At 34.1% G+C, this 20,424-nt stretch overlaps 1 protein-coding gene across 2 annotated transcripts in view; it reads left to right on the top strand.

The window, feature by feature from the left end:
* Window positions 1–20,424, top strand: part of LOC108738488 (ras-related protein Rab-23) — a 52,944-nt gene that overhangs the window by 15,531 nt on the left and 16,989 nt on the right. The window contains exons 2-3 of one of the 2 annotated variants that reach the window (XM_025977605.1): window positions 4,189–4,622; window positions 18,457–18,539. In XM_025977605.1, the coding sequence (XP_025833390.1) occupies window positions 18,507–18,539 (33 nt within the window). In that variant the 5' untranslated portion in view covers window positions 4,189–4,622; window positions 18,457–18,506. The remainder of the gene's footprint in view (window positions 1–4,188; window positions 4,623–18,456; window positions 18,540–20,424) is intronic. The other variant, XM_018471930.2, reaches the window with a different exon arrangement.

Raw genomic sequence — 20,424 nt, 5'->3', positions numbered from 1 at the left:
AATGGCTTTATAAATTTTGTAGTTTCTCTGAAATTCGAAGTCAAATTTATTGTTAAATTTCCAGTAATTAATAATTATTATTAATGTATCAAGGAACTTAAACGTTGGTTACAGTAATACAAATAATAAGTAGGCGATGGCTTCTAACAAGTGAAACAATTGAAAATACATATTACAACAAGATTTACGTTATTCTTAAAATATTAAAACCAGTTGGTTATTGTAAAGTTTAATTCCTTGATGTAAACATAATTAGGTGATAATGGTTAACAATTGAAATAAGTGAAAATTCAGTTACGACAATAACACTGCACTCTCATTGGTTGGTTGTTATAAAGTATAATTTTTTGGTACAAAAGTAAATTGGCGTTAGATGCTAACAATTGGAACAATTGAAATGAGCTCTGTTTGCAACAATAACAGTGTAGCCAAATTGGTTGGTTGTTATACAGTTTAATTGTTTAGTGAAATATAGTTTGGTGATGGCTGCCAACAATTGAAACAACTGAAAATTTAGTTGCAGTAACATTAGTACATTTTAATTGGTTATGGTAGTCATAAAATTAAATTGTTTAGAGTAAATATAAACAGATGTTGGTTGATAATAATTGAAACCATAATTAGCATAACAGCTTACCATAATTTGTTAGTTATTGTAATATTTAATTGTTTGTAGAAATTTACTCTGATTGAATTAAATTTTATAAAATCAGGTACCCTACTCTTTATTATACTTTAGCGTACTTTATTGTTGTTTGTTGTTTGCCTTACCCACTTGAAAATTAAGGCTCATCGGATTCCAATTAAAAATTCCCAAGTTTATAACAAGAAAAACAACCTCGTGAATAATACATACAACGACGGATACCGTGCGTTTTTGTTATTAGCAATAAAAAACATTTGCATAAAAATTGGCCATAATAAAGCTGTTAGAAAATAAGTCCAGACTTCCACCAAAACGGAGATGTTATCTATGGCTATTCCGAGACTCATTATTAAAAAAGAAAGAAAAGAAAGCAGACACTTCGTGTAATAAATTAACGATAAGATAATAAAGCACTTAAAAATATGTTTTCATACGTACGTAAACGCAAATTGAGAATAATTATCGTCGAAGAAACGCAATAAAAATACGAAGTTTTTCAAATTACTTAACAATAAATTATTTTCACCTTTGTATGGTTTTTGGCTAGTCAAAATTAATTAAGGAAAATGTGCAGATTTAAATATGTATAAATTGTCAATGTACTATATTTATTTTTCGTGAAATGAAAATCCGAACCGAGCAGGTATCTTTATTTTTTGTCGAAGAAGCGTTGGATAAAGTGTATTCCACTAAAGGATTATCATCATCATACACCTCCACTCTTTCATATCTTAATCTTCGCATTTCCCTAAAACTAGAACATCCCACATCCTTAACTATTTGTGAACAGTAATCTAATCCAGGACTACCTCTACTCCTCCTAACTCATATTTCTGTCTCTAATATGTCTCTGACTAGACCTTCATGCCTGAGAAGGTGTCCTACCAATCTATCTCACCTATTTCTTATTGACTTCCATAGAGTCCTCTGTTCTCCTATTCTTTCTAATAGTTCTTCATTTCTAACCTTCACTATCCACGGTATCCTGTTTCTTTTCCGCCGCGACCACCGTCCATGATTCGCACCCGTACAGCGCTAAGCTCCAATAATACACTTTTAACAATCTTTTTCGAATTTCTAAATTAACCGTTTGGGAGCATAAAAGTGACTTCTTTTTATTGAAGCCGACTCGACCCTCCGCTATCCTTTGCTTTATATTCCTACTATTCCTTCCGCCCTGACTTATCTAACTTCCTAGATACCTAAAATCAGTTACTTCTTCTAAGTTTTCGTCTCGCACCATTATATTCGCTCTTTCCCTATTTTTTCCTCCCTTGCAAACCAGCATTTTTGTTTTCCTTTTATTTATTTTCATATAATACAATACCAATACGGAAGGAAGATTATATAGAGAAATAAATGGATTCTCATAATAAAAAACTCATTTATTCATTACCAAAACGAAATCTTTTTACCCTGGCCTCATATTAGCCTCCAACAGATAAAATATAAGTAATCATCTTAATTGATATCATATTCGAAAAGAAATTAGTAAAAGGTCAACACATTAAGAAGAAAAGGTAAAGTATCGGCCAAGCATATAACCCGGTCGACCAACCATACCACTGGACCATTGCCATTTGGAAATTAAGGCGCCAGTGCAAAAATCCGTATTTTGACGTTATTTACCTAAATAAAAAAATAAATCCGATTGGACTTTTAACGTAGTGACATTAAAGTAATCAAATTTGACAAAAGAAATGTTGAAAGAATTATTTATGCTTTTAATTTACTCTTCAGCTGTTAACGCAAACTGGCAATGAGTTAAAGCAAAAACCGTGTCTTCCTTTAAATGTGGTTAGGTAAAGACCGTAAGGCGTAATGTAACGCCCTGTATACCAGTGTTACTGATTTTGATACAACATATAATACGCGCAAAGTATATCATTACATTCGATGGTATGATGCAAAAGCAGCGAACAACTTATAGTACTTTACATTTATCACATCACTACATGCGCAAATTATTGCAGATTATATTAATATCAGGCATAGTTCAAACATATCTGCCGTTGGAAGTATTAAAGGAAATACTGGAATATACCGTTACGAATGAATTTTTGCACATTACTCTACCGTGTATTATACCAGCAGTTCAAAAAGCAATTGAATTTTAAGCGACTTATTACAGGTTGCTATGTTGCGTATGTTTGGAGCGCGGTACTATACGGGTGCGAAACATGAACAGTGGACAGAAAAGGTTAGAAGCCTTCGAAATGTGATGTTACAGGCGAATGATGAGGATACCGTTGAAAGAAAAGGTTAGAAATGAAGAGGTATTAGAAAGAATAGGAGAACAGAGGACTCTATGGAAGTCAATAAGAAATAGGCGAGATATGTTAGTAGGACACCTTCTTAGGTATGAAGGTTTAGTCTTAGAGACATATTAGAGGCAGAAACATGAGTTAAGAGGACTAGAGGTAGACCTTGATTAAATTACTGTTCGCAAATAGTTAAGGATGTGGAACGTTCTATTTTTAGGGAAATGCGAAGATTAGCTCAGGATAGGAAGGAGTAGACGTGCGTGTCCAACCAGTCTTAGGACTGACAACCTTGTGATGATGATTACAGGTTGCGATATATATTTATTGAAGAAAAATTATTAGCTTTTTCTTTAATTTTATCTCATCATTTATCATCACGACACTCAGGTACTTATTACAATTGAAGAAAGGATAAATATCACCACATTTTACTTCAAAGAAATTAAACTTAATAGCAATTCCTACAGAATTAGCAATGAATAACTTTTGGGCCTATACCTGGGCTATGAAACAAGTTTCAAGTTCCTGTAGGTTAGTGGGGAAGACTCTAATTACAAGAATTGATGATATGATCAAAGATCGAAACAATTGTCGAGATTGTTGTTTAATAAGCTAGTAAAATAACCGATTGAGCTTTTATTTGGTCAAAATTGACAATAATACGATAATGTTTCATGTGGCGCTTCTGCTTTTTATTTCATCTAATTACAGCAATATCTGATTAACCGTACAGATATCTCTCTTCTGATTTAACATAATAGGATGTTTTGCACCAAAGGAAGAAAGTGCAGCACCCCTTGTCGGGACCCAAGCCGAAGGAGGATATGAAATGAGACCCCTACCTATACAAATTCTTTCGATCCCAACGATCCTTATTTCACGAAATGTGTAGTGTCATATGACCTCCTAGATAAGAAACAGCAGTTAGTGTTTATTAATAAATTATTTTAAAATCCTCCGTATAGAAATTGATACTAGAACCGAAAACTTTTAATAAAGAGTAAAAGCGGGTTTGTAGCAAAGGGAATGTTGCGCTTTCGTCCGGGAATAATCTCGTCCTTCCGACTGGAGTGACAATTTCCACGTGGACTATGGTAAAATCCTTTCCTAATAAGGAATGAATTCGATTTTGTAGTACAGTGAATGTTGTCGTAAAAAAAGTTATTGAGAATTTTTTCTCTTCTAAAACTGGCGTTTCAAATTAGCTCCCATTTAGCTTAACGTCCCCTGTAATTATGAATGTATAACGAGAACGACTTTGATATTTTGTTTCTTTAGGACCCACGCCACTGAGTTAGCAATAACGCCAGGTGGACGCCCGTCAAAGGGGGGATAATCGGACAGGTGAGAGCCGGTCTCACAGTCTTCGAGTTGAACATCGTCCTCTACCACGCGATCAAGAAGATCGTCTTGTGTTGTTCGTATTTGTTTCAACTTCTTGTTCTTACAATTGGAAATTATATTCGTTAATATTAGTACTAACTACACAGTGAATAAGTTTTACGTTCAACGGCTGCGTTTTTTCTTATTATTCACCGATAACGAAGACGACGACCTTTGTGATAAGGGTGGAAATTTTTGTGTGTTAACATCGCTTGTTGTACATACGTACCTATAACTAAGTAACTGTTGTAGACTGTTAACGAGTGACCGACCCCGAGTGGCCGTATGTGAAGAGCCAGCTAATTCAGTTTGAGTATACGAGTAACAATGTAAGGGATCATGAATATAAGTATTTATACTGTATTTAAAGATGAATATCGCATATATTTTCTTTTGTTAAGAAATCATTAGTTACGACGAATTAATTATTAAAAAAAAAATACAAAAAAAGAATTAAAAGAGTCTGTATCGTATCGTAAGACATACCTATTAGTGGATACTCTACCACCCATTAAATATTCCAACAAAAAGAGTAGTAGATACACAATACCTAAACAGGCATATAGTTAGCTATTCACATCAGTAAGACTACAATATGAAAGTTTGCATAAATTACTAATGGCTGCCAAAGACGCGTGTGAATTACCTTTTTTTCTATTTATTATCGGTATTCAATGGGAAGTTATTGAAAGGAATGGTGTTGTTTGTTAACTCTTTAAGATTTAAGAAATTTAATGAGCAACTTAATAACGCGTTTTGCGGGAAAGTGTGAAATCGAAGCCGTCCTTGATCTTCAAGTCAACTAATTCAACCATGCATGCAATGAGCTGACTGGTGTACTTCGTTGAAATTGCTAATAATTATACTCAAGTTTTAATGAGGAATCGGTTATTTAAAAAATACACTTTATATTGATTTTGATTGCTTTTTATAAGTCATAAAAATTGTTCGAAATTATACATTTAAAAGTACCAGAGATGTCATTTATTTGAAAAACTTGCTTTTAAAATGCAAATACAAAATAAAAAATACCAATTTTTTTCTTTTCAAACGTATNATTTGAAATACTTGCATTTAAAATGCAAATACAAAATAAAAAATACCTACTTTTAATTTGCATTAAATACTTTTTGGAGAAAAGCATTTTGTATTTTATTTAAAATACATTTCCGAACGTATTTTCTATTTGTAAAATGCAAAATACATTTTTGGCGTTAAAAGTTTTGCTAGTATCACCGATCAAACATTAAATAAAATGAAAGAAAGTTGCTCACATTGGCTATTGGAGATATTAGAACCTTCAAAAGAGGATAAAGAGACATTCCATGAATGCCTTGTAGTTCTTTAAATGAGAGAGCCCAAAAAATTCTAAATTCCTTGAAAATGGATAATATAAAATATTGGATCGGCATTGTTTTCCGGGTTCAATGTCATGGTCCATGGAATTTTGAAGTTCCAAATTGATATCAACACCTGCCAAATCACCTTTAGCAGGGAATTACGAAATTCTTTGTATTACGACAAAACAAAATTCTAAGAAAACGATTCGAGAAGCTTCACTTATTAGATGAACCCAAAGTTAAAGAAACTATGGATTCCATTTCTTTCTCTTATTACATTTTTTTACCATTACCGTTTTTCAAAATAACTGTCTTAAAAATCTGGAACTTCGTGATTAGATTCATTGTAATGTAGCCTATAACTATTTTATTTGAACAAATAATAGAAAACTTGGCCTATAAAAATTTGAGCCATGTGGCAAGACCTTTGCTCTGAACATTATCGGGGTTATAAAAATTTAGGAAAAACCATCTGATTTTCACGCAATTTGTAAATGTTACCACAATGAAATGGCCTACCATTTTAATGGGCAGTTTTTCAGGAACTATGCCTTAATCATGACAATTTGACGATAACCCATTTAGTCATAAAGCACCACTATATGTGGTCTGTTTCCCGATAAAATAATAAAATGGTCTACAAAAATATTGGGCCAAATTGTAGGTAATTCTAGTAAACAATGTATAGTAGAATTTATTACCAATCGTGATATTTGTTAATATTTTGCAAAAAAAACGATTCTTAGCAATTTTACAGCAAATATGTACTTACTGAGTAACATTTTCAATACATCAACAATTGCTATTGTATTTTTTACAACGTAAGTAAGAAGTGAATAAAGTGTTGATAACGATTTAGTTGAAAATATCGAATTTCTTTAATAACAACAATTCCGAATAAAAATAACCTAAAATATATGCTCCCATTTAGATTAGTTATAGTGGGTTTTCATATGATTTTCCTGTTTGACATTAATCTACAATAATAATAATACCTAACTGTTTTGAAGAATAACTTTATAGTGGAGCATCTTATTGACACTTAAATTTTTTGGAATTATTGTTTATTCCAGTAAGTTCGTTAAATAACGTAGTATTTATGTATAAACCAATTATAAAATTGGTTTTCTTTGATTATCGTATATTTATTGTAATTAATTTTTATTCTCCTGTACTATCTGATATATTGTTACTTAGTTTAGTTGTTTTTGCGGTTAGAAATTACACAGTCATGTAAAAAATTATGGTATACATTTCATATGATAGTATTCACACTATAATTAAGTCAGTTAAGCGCGGTATTTATCTCCAGTGACATTTTGATCTGACCATGACTGAACCGTGACTTCACCGATAGTATAATACCTACTTCTAGGTGTTATGGAAGTCAGTAAGAAATAGACAAGATAGGTTGGCAGGGCATGTTCTTGGACATGAAGAACTGTGGTTAGTGACATATGTATTAGAAGCAGAAACAGGAGTTGAGAGGAGCTAGGAAGAAAGAAAGAAGTGGATGGATACCACAACGTAGGATGTAAAATGTGTGCACAAAAAGTAGCACAGTTAACTAGCCGTCGGTGATTAAGAGCAGTTACCGCGTTATCTTATCGGCTTTCGACAAAACACACGTACCTATTCGTGACCTTCGCAAACAGCTGATACATAGACAAGTCAATTGTAGGCAATGATTAGTAATAATCTGCACTCGTCGGCGATCGATTGGCAAAGTATTAGCACAAAATACAAAAATAAGTTAAATGTGAAAATATGAATGCATTCGGATGCAGAATATGCGGACATGGTGCTCACATATCACAATGCCCTCATTTTTATATATGTTATTACTGAGTGGTGCTCATTCTACTTTTTTATTCTTTTTTCATATACCTTCTTTTCCCTTAATTTTTCCGGAATGTTAATAAAACACAGTGTATACGAAGACACCAACTTTCGATTCACGTTAACCTATAAAAGGCTATTCTAAATTCACAACCAGTAGATACAATAGATAAAGCAATTTCACCTCTCTCTCTTTTCTTGTGGTCTCAACGTGCGCCTCCGGAATAGTTAACGCGATGGTCAATGATGACCTTCATTCTGAATCTAACTCATAATATTAAGAAACATCAACAGAATTATAAATTGTTGCATTTTTCTTGGATTATACTTTGTTTTATTTTTATTACCTTCGGTCTCAAGGATAATTCAATTATTTATTTTTTATTGCTTAGAAAGGAGGACGTAGGTATCTCTACTCGTTTAATGCCCAGTAGGCATTTGCCATAAATTATGTCTCAAGAGTGAGAGTACAATGATCCTAAACGTTAAAGTAATTCTTTTTTTTATATACTGATATGCGGGTATCTGTAATACATGCTTACATTATTTACTATCATGAGTTTCACATTTTTCTCAAATTTGTACGGTGAAATCTCTTCTATCAGTAAAAATTTGAAAGTTGTAGCTCAATTAGAAGTAGTTTTGATAATTAGTGACATTTATGACCCACGGGAAATATGAAATACTATTTTTTATTCGCGCGTCAAAGATAATCGAAAATACAACAATTTGATGAATTTGTTCTTAAATCTTCACCAGGATCCACAGGATAAAACTAATATTTCTTATTTTTTAGGTTAAGCACACATTTTGCCTAGAATGACAGTAAATTCTGTCCTTTATCGAGAGGAACTGAAATTTTTTTATCCTTCGAGAACAGTATTTTATTCTAGCAAAGATATTCTATGTCCTATCCTGTACTTCTGACAATGTGTCTACAAAATTTTATGATGATCGGTTGAGTAGTTAAGATGTGAAATGGTAATAAACGCACTCACATTCGCATTTATATTATTAGTTAGGAAGTTAGGAATGCATTGGGGAGTTGAAAGCTCAATTTTTTTCACAGAATATAGGACCATAAACCTATGTTAGATATTACCTACAATTATATCCGTTCCTAAGAAAACGCGTCTTGATGGATAGGTACTGGTAATAAAGGGATAAGTGATGCTTCTTCTTCGTTTTGAGGTAGGGAACTGACGAAGCTCCGTATCACGTTTCTACAATGGTAATGTAGAAAATCGTTCATCAGAACCAAATTATAACTTTAGTTTTTATCTCATCTACTCTTAAGTTATTCAGAATTTTAGTTTTTTTTTTCAAATATTCACCTAATTTCTTTAAAAAAGATCGTAGATACTAAATCTGTTTTGGATCCTGGCCAATGATAATACATTTACAGTAGGTTGAACCTAGCCATATATACCTAATAGATTCTTCATCATCATCATAAGGTCGTCAGTCCTAAGACTGGTTGGACACGCACCTCCACTCCTTCCTATCCTACGCCAATCTTCGCATTTCCCTAAAGCTACAGCAACCCATTTCTTTAACTATTTGCGAACAGTAATCTAATCTAGGTCTACCTCTACCCATCCTAACCTCCTTTTCTGCCTCTATTATGCTTCTGCATGCCTGAGAAGGTGTCCTACCAACCTATCTCGCCTATTTCTTATTGACTTCCAAAGAGTCCTCTGTTCTCTTACTATTTCTAATACCTCTTCATTTCTACTCTGCTCTATCCACGGTATCCCCATCATTCGCCTGTAACTCCACATTTCGAACGCTTCTAGCCTTTTCTTTTCCGCCGCGCCCACTGTTCATGTTTCGCACCCGTACAGCCCTGTGCTCCAAACACACCTTTAACAATCTTTTTCGAATTTCTAAATTAGAGCATAAAAGTGACTTCTTTTTATTAAAGCCGACTCGACCCTCCGCTATCCTTCGCTTTATATTCCTACTACTCCTTCCGNGATTTTTTTATTTATATTAAAACCACTTTCAGTGCTTCAAAATTAAAATACAATAAAGGCTCAGAATTGTTAAAATATTCAAGTCAGATAAGTCAGGACGGAAGAAGTAGTAGAGATATAAAGCAGATGATAGCGCAGCGTCGAGTCGCCTTCAATAATAAGAAGTCACTTCTATGCTCGCGAACGATTAATTTAGAAATTCGTAAACGATTGTTAAAGGGGTATGTTTGAAGCGCAGTGCTGTACGGGTGCAAAACATAGATGGTGGGCGCTGCGGAAATGAAAAGGTTAGAAGCGTTCGAAATGTGGTGTTGCAGACGAATGGTGGGGATACCGTGGATGGAGAATGTTAGACATGAAGAGGTGTTAGAAAGAATAGGGGAACAGATTAGAAAGAATAGGGGAACAGAGGACTCTATGGAAGTCAATAAGAAAAAGGTGGGATAGGTTGGTAGGACACCTTCTCAGGCATGAAGGTCTAATCAAAGACATATTAGAGGCAGAAACGGGAGTGGAGAGTGGAGGTAGACCTAGATTAGATTACTCTTCACAAATAATTAAGGATGTGGGTTGTTCCAGTTTTAGGGAAATTCGAAGATTAGCTCAGGATAGGAAAGAGTGGAAGTTGTCCAACCAGTCTTACAATTGACGACCTTATGATGCTAACGATGAACTGCAGTAATAAAAAAACACTAAAAAAGAGATATCTACCACAATAATTACGAGAGTTTAAAAAGTGGAGGGGAGAGTTCCGTCAAACTTCAATCAAATCTCATTTAAGTAGTGCGGGGGATTATTGATGATGATGAGAGTGTACAAATTGATAATGATGAGAGTGTACAAAGTGTTTTAGATTAGACAATTTTAGAAAACACAATGTCGACAATTCTTCAATTGGTACGTATGTTTTGTCATCATCATAAGGTTGTCAGTCCTAAGACTGGTTGGACACGCACCCCCACTTTTTCTTATCCTAAGCTAATCTTCGTATTTCTAAACCTAGAACATTCTACATTTTTTTTTATATTTTCGTGGAAGAGGGGAAGTCTTCAAAAGACACCCAGCTTCCCGCAACTAATTTGTGAGCATTAATATATTCTAAATGCACTTTTGTTCCTCTTTTTTTATTTAACCTATAACTTTATTTCTGCCTGATGTTAATGCTAAATATCTATTATACTATTGTCAGCCAAGTAGGTATTTCTTTGCGTCCAACCAAAGACCTCCGAAGGGGAAAGAGGGGTGCAACATTAAATTTAAATTTTTCTTTGTTACGATATTACTTTAAGAATCTAACTATAAGATATGGTAGAATTTTATTTATCACAACCTACAATCAACGGTCTTTTTGCCTTTTAACAAGTTATTTTAAAGATAGATTGCTAAGAGAAAGGCCTTATCCTAGAAGACGGAATGGAATTCTTTTGCTTTTACCTCCATCTTGACTTAAATTCTTACAATATCGAAAATAAGGGACAGCCCATCTACACTGCCTTGCTACACAAACAAGGTTAGCTGTGATCGCTTTTTTTTTGACAATAAAAACAGAATTTACGGTAGGATTGTGTGGGAATATTTGTACTTTATAGTTCGCAAGTTCCGTTTCCTACAATTGCTTCTTTTGTATTCTTAATTGTGACTTAAAGTAATTGATTTTTAACAAACCACGACCAAACAACTTAAATAATGCAGGATATTGTACAGATAATAACATTCTTTAATTTCTATGAAATTTGGCATTTGTTAATAAAGACATAACTGCGACAGTAGATAAATTGCATCATTTTTGAAGTAAAAACTGTTAAGCTTACCGTGTTCTAATAGTTCAGCCTGACATTATAAATATTACCTACTGATGAAAGGTAGAAAATTAGCATAGCCAAATCTAATTTAAAATGAACGAGTCGAAGGAAAATGACTGACCACGACATAATGTGGCAATTGTCAGTACAAGTACTAACCATATACATGTATAAACGTGGAAGGATTTACTTTGAAGCAGTAACTGTAGGGGTTGTCAGACGTAAAACTGGTTGAACACGCAACTCTATTCTTTTCTATTGTAATGTTCGTGGGTTTTACAAATTAAATTTTAAGAAGAGAACTATTTATTTACACTAATTATTATTAAACACTATTAAATTATTACTAAACTTCGGTAATTATTCTATTTATTTACACTACTGTTACTATTCACTGTTCTATTTATTTCACATCCATCACTGTCAATTTATCTCTTGATTCACTTCTGCAACGGTCAATTTATTTCTACTCTACTTCGGCGATCGTCTCTTCCTTTTTATACTCCCTTGCCTCCTTTCGGGAACGTTCTCCAGCCGTCCAGAGAAGTCTCGTTTTCTTTGAACGGTTTAATTTCTTTCCCGGAACGCAGGTACGACACACACGTTTACAGATACGGCGCACATGAAGAAAAGCGCCCGCGGCTAGTCGGTGAATCGATAAGCCGCTCAGACACACGTATGCCCGATCGCACACAATCACGCTCGTGGTCGCTACACTATCCTGAGTTAATTTTCACATTTCTTTAAAACTAGGACATCTCACATCTTTAACTATTTGTGGCCAGTAATCTAATCTAGATCTACATCTCCTTTTCTTAGCTTTTGTTTCTGCTTCTAATATGTCTCTAAATAGCCCTTCATGCTTGAGGAAAAAAAAGACTTTTTGGTGTTTCATTCCCACCAGCCAGTGGGCTGGGTTGATGGTAGGGCAGTCCCTCCGGACTACGCCGGAAGGTAGGGCAGAAGACCCTCTTCAGCCGCCTTTCAGGAATCGTGGGAATGGGTGGGTGGTGGTTCGGGTGAGAAAGATGATACGGACGAAATGAGGACAGAAGAGAATGAAAGATTATCTGCAGAATAAACCTGCTCCAGCATTTACCTAAGTGATCCAAGGAAACCACAGAAAAACTTGGACCAAGGTAGACGGGCCCGGAATCGGATGGGCGTCCTCCCGATTGCCAAGCAGGTCGATGTGCCTGAAGAGTTAACCTACCAACATATTTTAGTTTTTATTGACTTCCATAGCGCCCTCTGGTATTCTCCCACTTGTTCTGATACCCCCTCATTTCTAACTTCTCTATCCACGGTATTCTTATCATCTATCTACGGTACCCATATCATTCCCCGGTAATATCACATTTAGAACGATTCTAACCTTTTCTTTTCCGCCGTGTCCACTATCTACGTTTCGGACTCGTATAGTGCCGTACTCCAAACATACACCTTTAACTATCTTTTCCGAATTTCTAAATTAACCGTTCGTGAGCATAGAAGTGACTTCCTTTTGTTAAATGAGACTCGACCCTGCGCTTTCCTCTGCTTTATATCCCTACAGCTCATTCTCTCCTGAGTTATCTGACTTCCTGAATACCGAAAATCTGCTGTAACCTTTATAATCACTCATTCCCTACTTTTTCTTGTCTTGTCAATACCACTTCGATTTTATTAAGGCTATCAATCTTTTGCCCCTGTATAAGGGTTGTAAATAAAATAAGTTTGCAAAAAACATTTATGCAAATACATTTTTGTTGTGTAAGTCTTCTTGATATCATTATTTCTAACGTAAGTTATAGGTATAACTAATTTTCATAGTTTGACAGATTTACAGTCAAAACAGAGGAAGTTCACTCCGTATAAACAACCGTTTGTTTGACAATAACAAAGTCGTAGCATTCGCATCATAAAATAGTTTAAATTTAAACACAAAACGCAATTGAAACATCATCAATGAATCATTTAATGTGAATTGCCAAAAAGCATATCACCTGCCCACGTTTCGTGCAGTTTAATCACCGCCATTTGACATGCACGTTATTACGTTTACTAACACCGATGACATTGTGCAGGTACAATTCTGTCTTATTGAAATTTATATAGTCAACATTATTAATTACATTGTTACAAAGGTCTTGGTTATTTGGTAATTTACTAGATCGTTTATAGATCAAATTCAACATTGTTTCATGTTGAATATTTCTAACAATTTAAATTTTTTAAGGATGTGGGTTATTCTAGTTTAAGGGAAATGCGAAAATTAGCTCAGGATAGGGAAGAGTGGAGGTACGTGTCTTAGGACTGACGACCCTATGATGATGATGATAAGTAATAATTTGCAGACTTTTCTTTAAATTACAAGAGTGAATGTGTTCATTACAAATGTATTTAAATGACCTGTTTGTTTGTCCTACATATAAATTTGTCGATTGTCCTTTTATTGTTTGTATAGAATAGTATAAGCCTAGAGACTTAATTTCTTATATATTAGGCGAGCAATACGAATTTTTTAAAATTCAACACCTAAAGGTATGAAAAGGGAGTTGAAAGTTTGATGTATTGATCAAGGCACAGCCCAAACCGCTGAGTCAGGAAAATTAAAATATCAGACAAAGGTTCTTTATACAATAGTATAATCAACTATAAAATGAATTTTCAGAATATCATCCCTAAAGATGTAAAATCAGAGTTTGTCATTTAATCAAATACCTGCCACACGTACGAAATCGCGATAACATTGTTATTGTATACTTGAAACCAATATTGATGAATTATTATCATTCTTTATTCTTTCAAAGGAATTCACCATTCAAATGAATATTTATTAGTACACAAATGGCTCTAGTTACACCTAAATAAAATTATTATTATTAAAAATTTAAACTGTCATGAAATGTATTAAACAATTTAAATATTGTATGCGAACACCTATCTAACTGACATTATGGTTTATGTTATTTGAGTATGCACAATGCACTATCTGAAACACAAAGGTAAAACTTTAATGAAGCGCATACCTTATAATAAGACATCATATAATTTAAAACTCGGTATCGTATGTCATAGCTACCTGCCGTAAAATTGACTGTATCAATTCTAAAAGAAAATACGAAAAATGAAAGATACTTAAGCCTTTGGGGGTGTTATTTAGATGTAATAGGGAATGCCATGGTAAGTAAAGCAGTGTGGTTAAGGGACAAAAAAAATTGTAAGAAAACCAGACAAAGTTGCAATCCGAAGCCGGCCCTGGGCGTGATTTGACAATCTACTGAGAAATTACGATACGATTACTTATTTTAAAAACATCCTGTATAGTTACGCATCACGTTCATACTATATGGCACATTCCTCTGAAATACACAACGTTCCATAAAAAAATGTCTCAAAAAGGATTCCGCGGGATAACAAAAGTTGAACAACACTGGGTTATAGATCACAGCATACTCGGTTGGATTCAGGAGCCATCTGCCCCGTTCCAAGTTTTTTTTTTTATTTGCTTGGATTATTTAAGCCAATGCCGATCTTTCTTTTCTCATTTTCCTTTATTTGGTTTTTTTTTATCCAACTGTACTTCGCTTACTTTCTGTAGCGACGTGACCTTCAGTTGGACCGGCGCAAAGTAAAAAAGAACAGCACTACGCCAAAAAAGGAAGGAGACAACTCTCGGCCAAACTCATAACCGGTGAGGAGCGTATAATCAATACAGTACTGCACGGAAAAATTGACCGTTTTATCCACTACAATTGCGTTGCTCAAATGTACTGTTATTGGACCATTTACTAATCAACGAGATGGTTATTTATATTAGAAGACATATTAAATCCTTTAAAGCTTGTTTTCGACTCGCACTATTATTCATGATTGAACAAAACTTTTGGCTACTGTATGAAAAAGTATGTTTAATGAACAAGAGTCGAGAGTAATGAGCTTTTTTTTCCTACCTACGATTTTGTCAGCGCACATCCAAGACATTGGAAGGGGCACATTGCTAGAGAATGTATAGTAACAATACATTCCCATGATTCCCAAACAGAAGCTATGAAGGTCCTTCCGTACAAGCATTCGTGCGAGAAGGACCTGTTTTAGCGAATATACGATATATCGCGAACAAATCAAAGAAGAATTGAATGAAATCTTGTAATAATTGTCTGCCTTTTTCGTTGTAATGAAATTCAGAAATAGCAATAACAGCAATCGTAACAGTTGCAATATGCAATCTTTCCATTATCTCTTACTAATGCTTATTTAACATATTCAGGATGTCATTATTTAAAACTGAAAGAACCATAAATTTACAAAGCGAGCATGACAGAGACCGCAATTCTGCTAATCGATTACGTTAACAACAAAGATCAAATGCAAAATCTAACCAACGCAACGGTTGATTTAGTTGCAGTTAATACGGTATTTGTAAACCATATTAATTCAGTTGTTTATAGGAAAACATAAAAAGGCACTCGAACGATTTTAATATCTCACCAGCTCGTACTTACATGTGTTACGTAATTTAAATTACAAATTGGACTATCTCGTATAATGTTACAAGGACCCTTAACAGCTTTATATGGAGTCAGGACTACGCACACAACTATTTTTTTTTTAATAAATCAGGTCACGTACAGGTATAAATCACCTACGTGCACCAAGGATTCCTTACAGTAGAAGTGTACATATAATGATAAACCTCGAAAAAAGTATCGAAAAGGGCAATCCACCCTATTATGCTGCAGCTTTGCTCTATAGTGTAGGTCGGGATGGATATAATTAGAGTATTTTTGATATTTCCATTCTTTCCTTGACAATTAAAAATATACGTACAGCTTATGACATCGAAGGGAAATGACAAACACGTCATACTAAACTGGCGTCATACCAAGCATAGTCTTAGAAAATAAACTACTTTCTATTTTGGTTAGTTGTTTAGTTTAATAGAAAGGAAAACTACAAATTGTACATATTTATTAACAGAAAAAGAACGATGAATTGTAATATCAATAAACAAGAGGGTCAGAAAAATGAACGAAAATATTATTAATCATTTGGATCACTATAGCCAGATATGTTTTCTCAGAATCAGTCATAATAAAAGATATGTCATTTTAAACGGAGTCATTGTATCCAAAGTTTCCTATAGAGAATTTAATACGAAAACCAAACTTAACACTGCAATTACTTCATATTAAGCGGTTGGTCAATATAGGCGGAGTCATAATAAACGAATTCCACTATATTCCGATTTCTTAGGGTCAATTACAAACTACGAAGACAAGGAACAATAAATACAAAAAGCTGTTAGTTTATCAGCATGTTTTCTTATCTGGTGTGCGAAACTCCACATTCGCCAAACAACACACATCCCAGGTATATATATATAGTGTAAACTCTTTATAACGTCACTCGATTTAACGACAAACTCCTTAAAACGTCGAAATTGCTTGACTGGTTGGTTTACATTGTTTTCTATACAATATTACACTCTATATAGCGTCACACTCACTCTATTTAACGACAACAATGCAGCATTATAAGTCATTAAGCAGTACTTTCTAAGTTGCCGAAATAGATAAGAACTGCAGCTGTGTACGTTGTTGAAGAAGACGATCCTGTCCCTCCACCAAGCATCAAACAAGCACTTGATGCAGCGAAACTATTAAAAAAATACTTTTTATATAATCAAATTGATCCAGCAGTATCTCAAGATATGAGTAAGATACGTAACAAAATACAATTAAAATATTGGAGCAGCAAAAAGCATCAGACGAAGATAACAGACTATACGCAATGTATGAATAATAATGTTCGTGTGCAAAAGGTGTACTATATTGGTAAATGCATATTTTTATAGAATAGTAAAATAATATCTTTTATTTCTCTCCATTTAACGACCACTCTTTATAACGCCGAAAAATGTTCAGTCCCTTAAATGTCGTTATATAGAGTTTACATTGTATATATATAAGTAAAGTGCATATTTATTCACAACAAAGTTATATTTCTTGTTTCTAAAAGGCACTATAATTTGCCGCCAATCTGTTATGGTAGAAACCAATAAGTTATTTGGATTTAAAATCGCTCATTTATTCTGTAACCGCTTGTAACTGTGCATGGGTTTAAATTAGGTACACCGAAAACTTCATTTACTCACTTTTTTGGCAAAGAGAGTATAAAAGAAAGCAGTTTTGTCCAAATTCAAAGTCGAAAGATGCTGACAACAGCTTTTTGGGCATCTACAACGCCAACACATATTCTTTTGTCAAAATGTTTACCTAGTGATTGGAGCAATATCAGAAAATCTCCGCTTTTAGACATATCTGTTATCAGGTATATTTCGAAAATACAATTACGAACGAAGTTTCAAGAATACAAAAAACAAGTAGTAGAACTTGGCCTGTCTCATTGTATCTGTGTACATATACGTATAATATTGTAATGTTCGTGGGTTTAGAAAATTAAATTTCTAAGACGAAAACTATTTATTTACACTAATTATTATTGAACTTAAAAACACTATTAAATTATTACTAAACTTAAGTAATTATTCTATTTATTTACACTACTGTTACTATTCACTGTTCTATTTATTTTACTTCTACCACTGTCAATTTATCTCTTGATTCACTTCTGCAACGGTCAATTTATTTCTACTCTACTTCGGCGATCGTCTCTTCCTTTTTATACTCCCTTGCCTCCTTTCGGGAACATTCTCCAGCCGTCCAGAGAAGTCTCGTTTTCTTTGAACGGTTTAATTGCTTTCCCGGAACGCAGGTACGACACACACGTTTACAGATACGGCGCACATGAAGAAAAGCGCCCGCGGCTAGTCGGCGAATCGATAAGCCGCTCACACGCACGTATGCCCGATCGCACACAATCCCGCTCGTGATCGCTACAATATTATTGACGAACTTTCTATTCTTTGGTAGGCACCTATACATTCCAGTTGTACATTATAGACACCCGTAAAGTGCTATTTTAATTTATGCATACTCACATTAATTACGAAGGAACCTCTTAAAATTTGAATAATTGGCCCATTAGAACGTCATTTCTTTCGCATATTTTAGCCATTTTTTCTGTACACTATTTCTCTCATCGACAGGCATTTCGAAATGTCGAAACAGCTTTATTAAATCGAGATTATGCATTCTTTAAGTCTACATTTCAAGTTTGTTCAGTGGGTATTTAATTAATAACTGTGGTTTATTTTTCCAGGGCACCATGCAGGAACCGAATATGAAGACATTTAGGTCGTTTGTAGCACAATGCGAGAAGAAGAGCTTGAACTAGCTCTAAAGGTGAGAATAAAAATGATTTTTTATAAAATAATTCGAAGTGGTCTGTAGTAGCGTCTGGCAGTTTCGACAGAATACAGACCACTTCGAATTATTTTATTCGATTATGGTAACGTGCCTACCACGTTGAGGTTGGATACGCCGGGATTCGTTTTCAGCAAGTAGATATCCACACAAGTGGACCTTGTTGGAGCATACGTAATCCTAAAATGTAGCATCGTGCTACAGATGGCCATTACTTGACATCTCAACCCCCTCTATTAGTCGAAATAATCAGTGAGTCCCTGCAAGCTATTTTGGTACATATTTTCCCTCTATAACTCGAAAAATTAAATTGTAGTCGAAGAAAACTTTTATTTATTTCACCTCTCTAACTCAAAATTAATAAGACTAAATCTTAACCTCTACAAGTCGAATCAAAATCCGCGTATGTCAAAATTCGAAACTGTCGATGAAGATTCTAGCTTGCAAGGACAATTTACAGTACTGGTAGTGCAATAGAACCTCTTTAAGTCGAAAACCTCCAACACTCGAAAAAATGTTTTCTTCTATTCCCTTCAAGCCCCAAAACCTCCATTACTTGACATCTCAACCCTCTATAACTCGAAAAATTAAATTGGATCTCTGTATCTTGAACATGGCAATGTTTCTTTTATAACCTTTGCAACTCGATAATTTGAAACTTTCTACGTCTATAGTCGAAGAAAACTTTTATTTATTTCACCTCTCTAACTCAAAATTAATAAGACTAAATCTTAACCCTTACAAGTCGAATCAAAATCCGCGTCTGTCAAAATTCGAAACTGTCGATGAAGATTCTAGCTTGCAAGGACAATTTACAGCATTGGTAGTACAGTAGGTTCTCGATAAGTTGGAAATTTCCAAAACTCGAAAAAATATTTTGTTTCTTCCCTTCAAGCCCCAAAACCTCTATTACTCAAAATCTCAACCCTCCATTAGTCGGAATAATCAGTGAGTCCCTGCAAGCTATTTTGGTACATATTTTCCCTCTGTGTCTCGAACATGCGCAATGTTTTATTTTACAACCTTTACAACTCGATAATTTGACTTTCATTATCTTTTTACGTCTATAGTCGAAAAAAACTTCTATTTATTTCACCTCTTTAACTCAAAATTAGTAAGAATAAATCTTAACCTCCACAAATCGAATCAAAATCCGCCTATATCAAAATTCTCCATAGCTCGAAAACTCTATAACTCGAATTTTTTGGCGTCTCTCTTGATGTTCAGGTTTTATAGGTTCTACTGTATTTGTTGCTAACAATAGTAATATTTCAATGATGTAAGAAATCAAGCTACGTATGGGGCAAAGGTTTATTATTTATATGACACCAACACCCTACGTTTCGCCTTAATTCTAAGGCATCTTCAGGGCTAAAAGGACAATTGTTAAACACGTAATTAAGACGTAGCAAAGATACTTACTTAGGTTTCTAAGCTTTTAGCCCTGAAGATGCCTCATAATTAAAGCGAAACGTAAATTGTTAGTCTCATATAAATAAAAAAACCTTTACCCAATAGGTAACTCGATTACGTACTTTATACAATTAATTGGGAAGAAATGCCAACAAAATTTAGTAGTATTTCAATTATTAGCACTAAATTTCACTAGATGGCGATATATGTTCTACAGTCTGAGATTCCAGCTTGCGTTTATACTTAAAATTTAAATCATATTCATTTACTTTTTTCACAATTTTAAATTTAATTCATTCAAATACTTATATAGGTTTTTTAAGCCTAAGTACCTAATACATGCTAGAAACTGTGATGGCGTATATTTTTCCAGCAAGCGGACATTAAGAAGGAATAGTTTTATCCAGGATGGCGGTCAAATAATTAAACAAGTTTATGTTTTCTGTAACGT

The sequence above is a fragment of the Agrilus planipennis genome, unplaced genomic scaffold (genome assembly GCF_000699045.2).
Source record: "Agrilus planipennis isolate EAB-ADULT unplaced genomic scaffold, Apla_2.0 scaffold25, whole genome shotgun sequence".
Taxonomy (NCBI): domain Eukaryota; kingdom Metazoa; phylum Arthropoda; class Insecta; order Coleoptera; family Buprestidae; genus Agrilus; species Agrilus planipennis.
The sequence above is the reverse complement of the archived record's forward strand: the minus strand, read 5'-3'. Positions and strand labels throughout refer to the sequence as shown.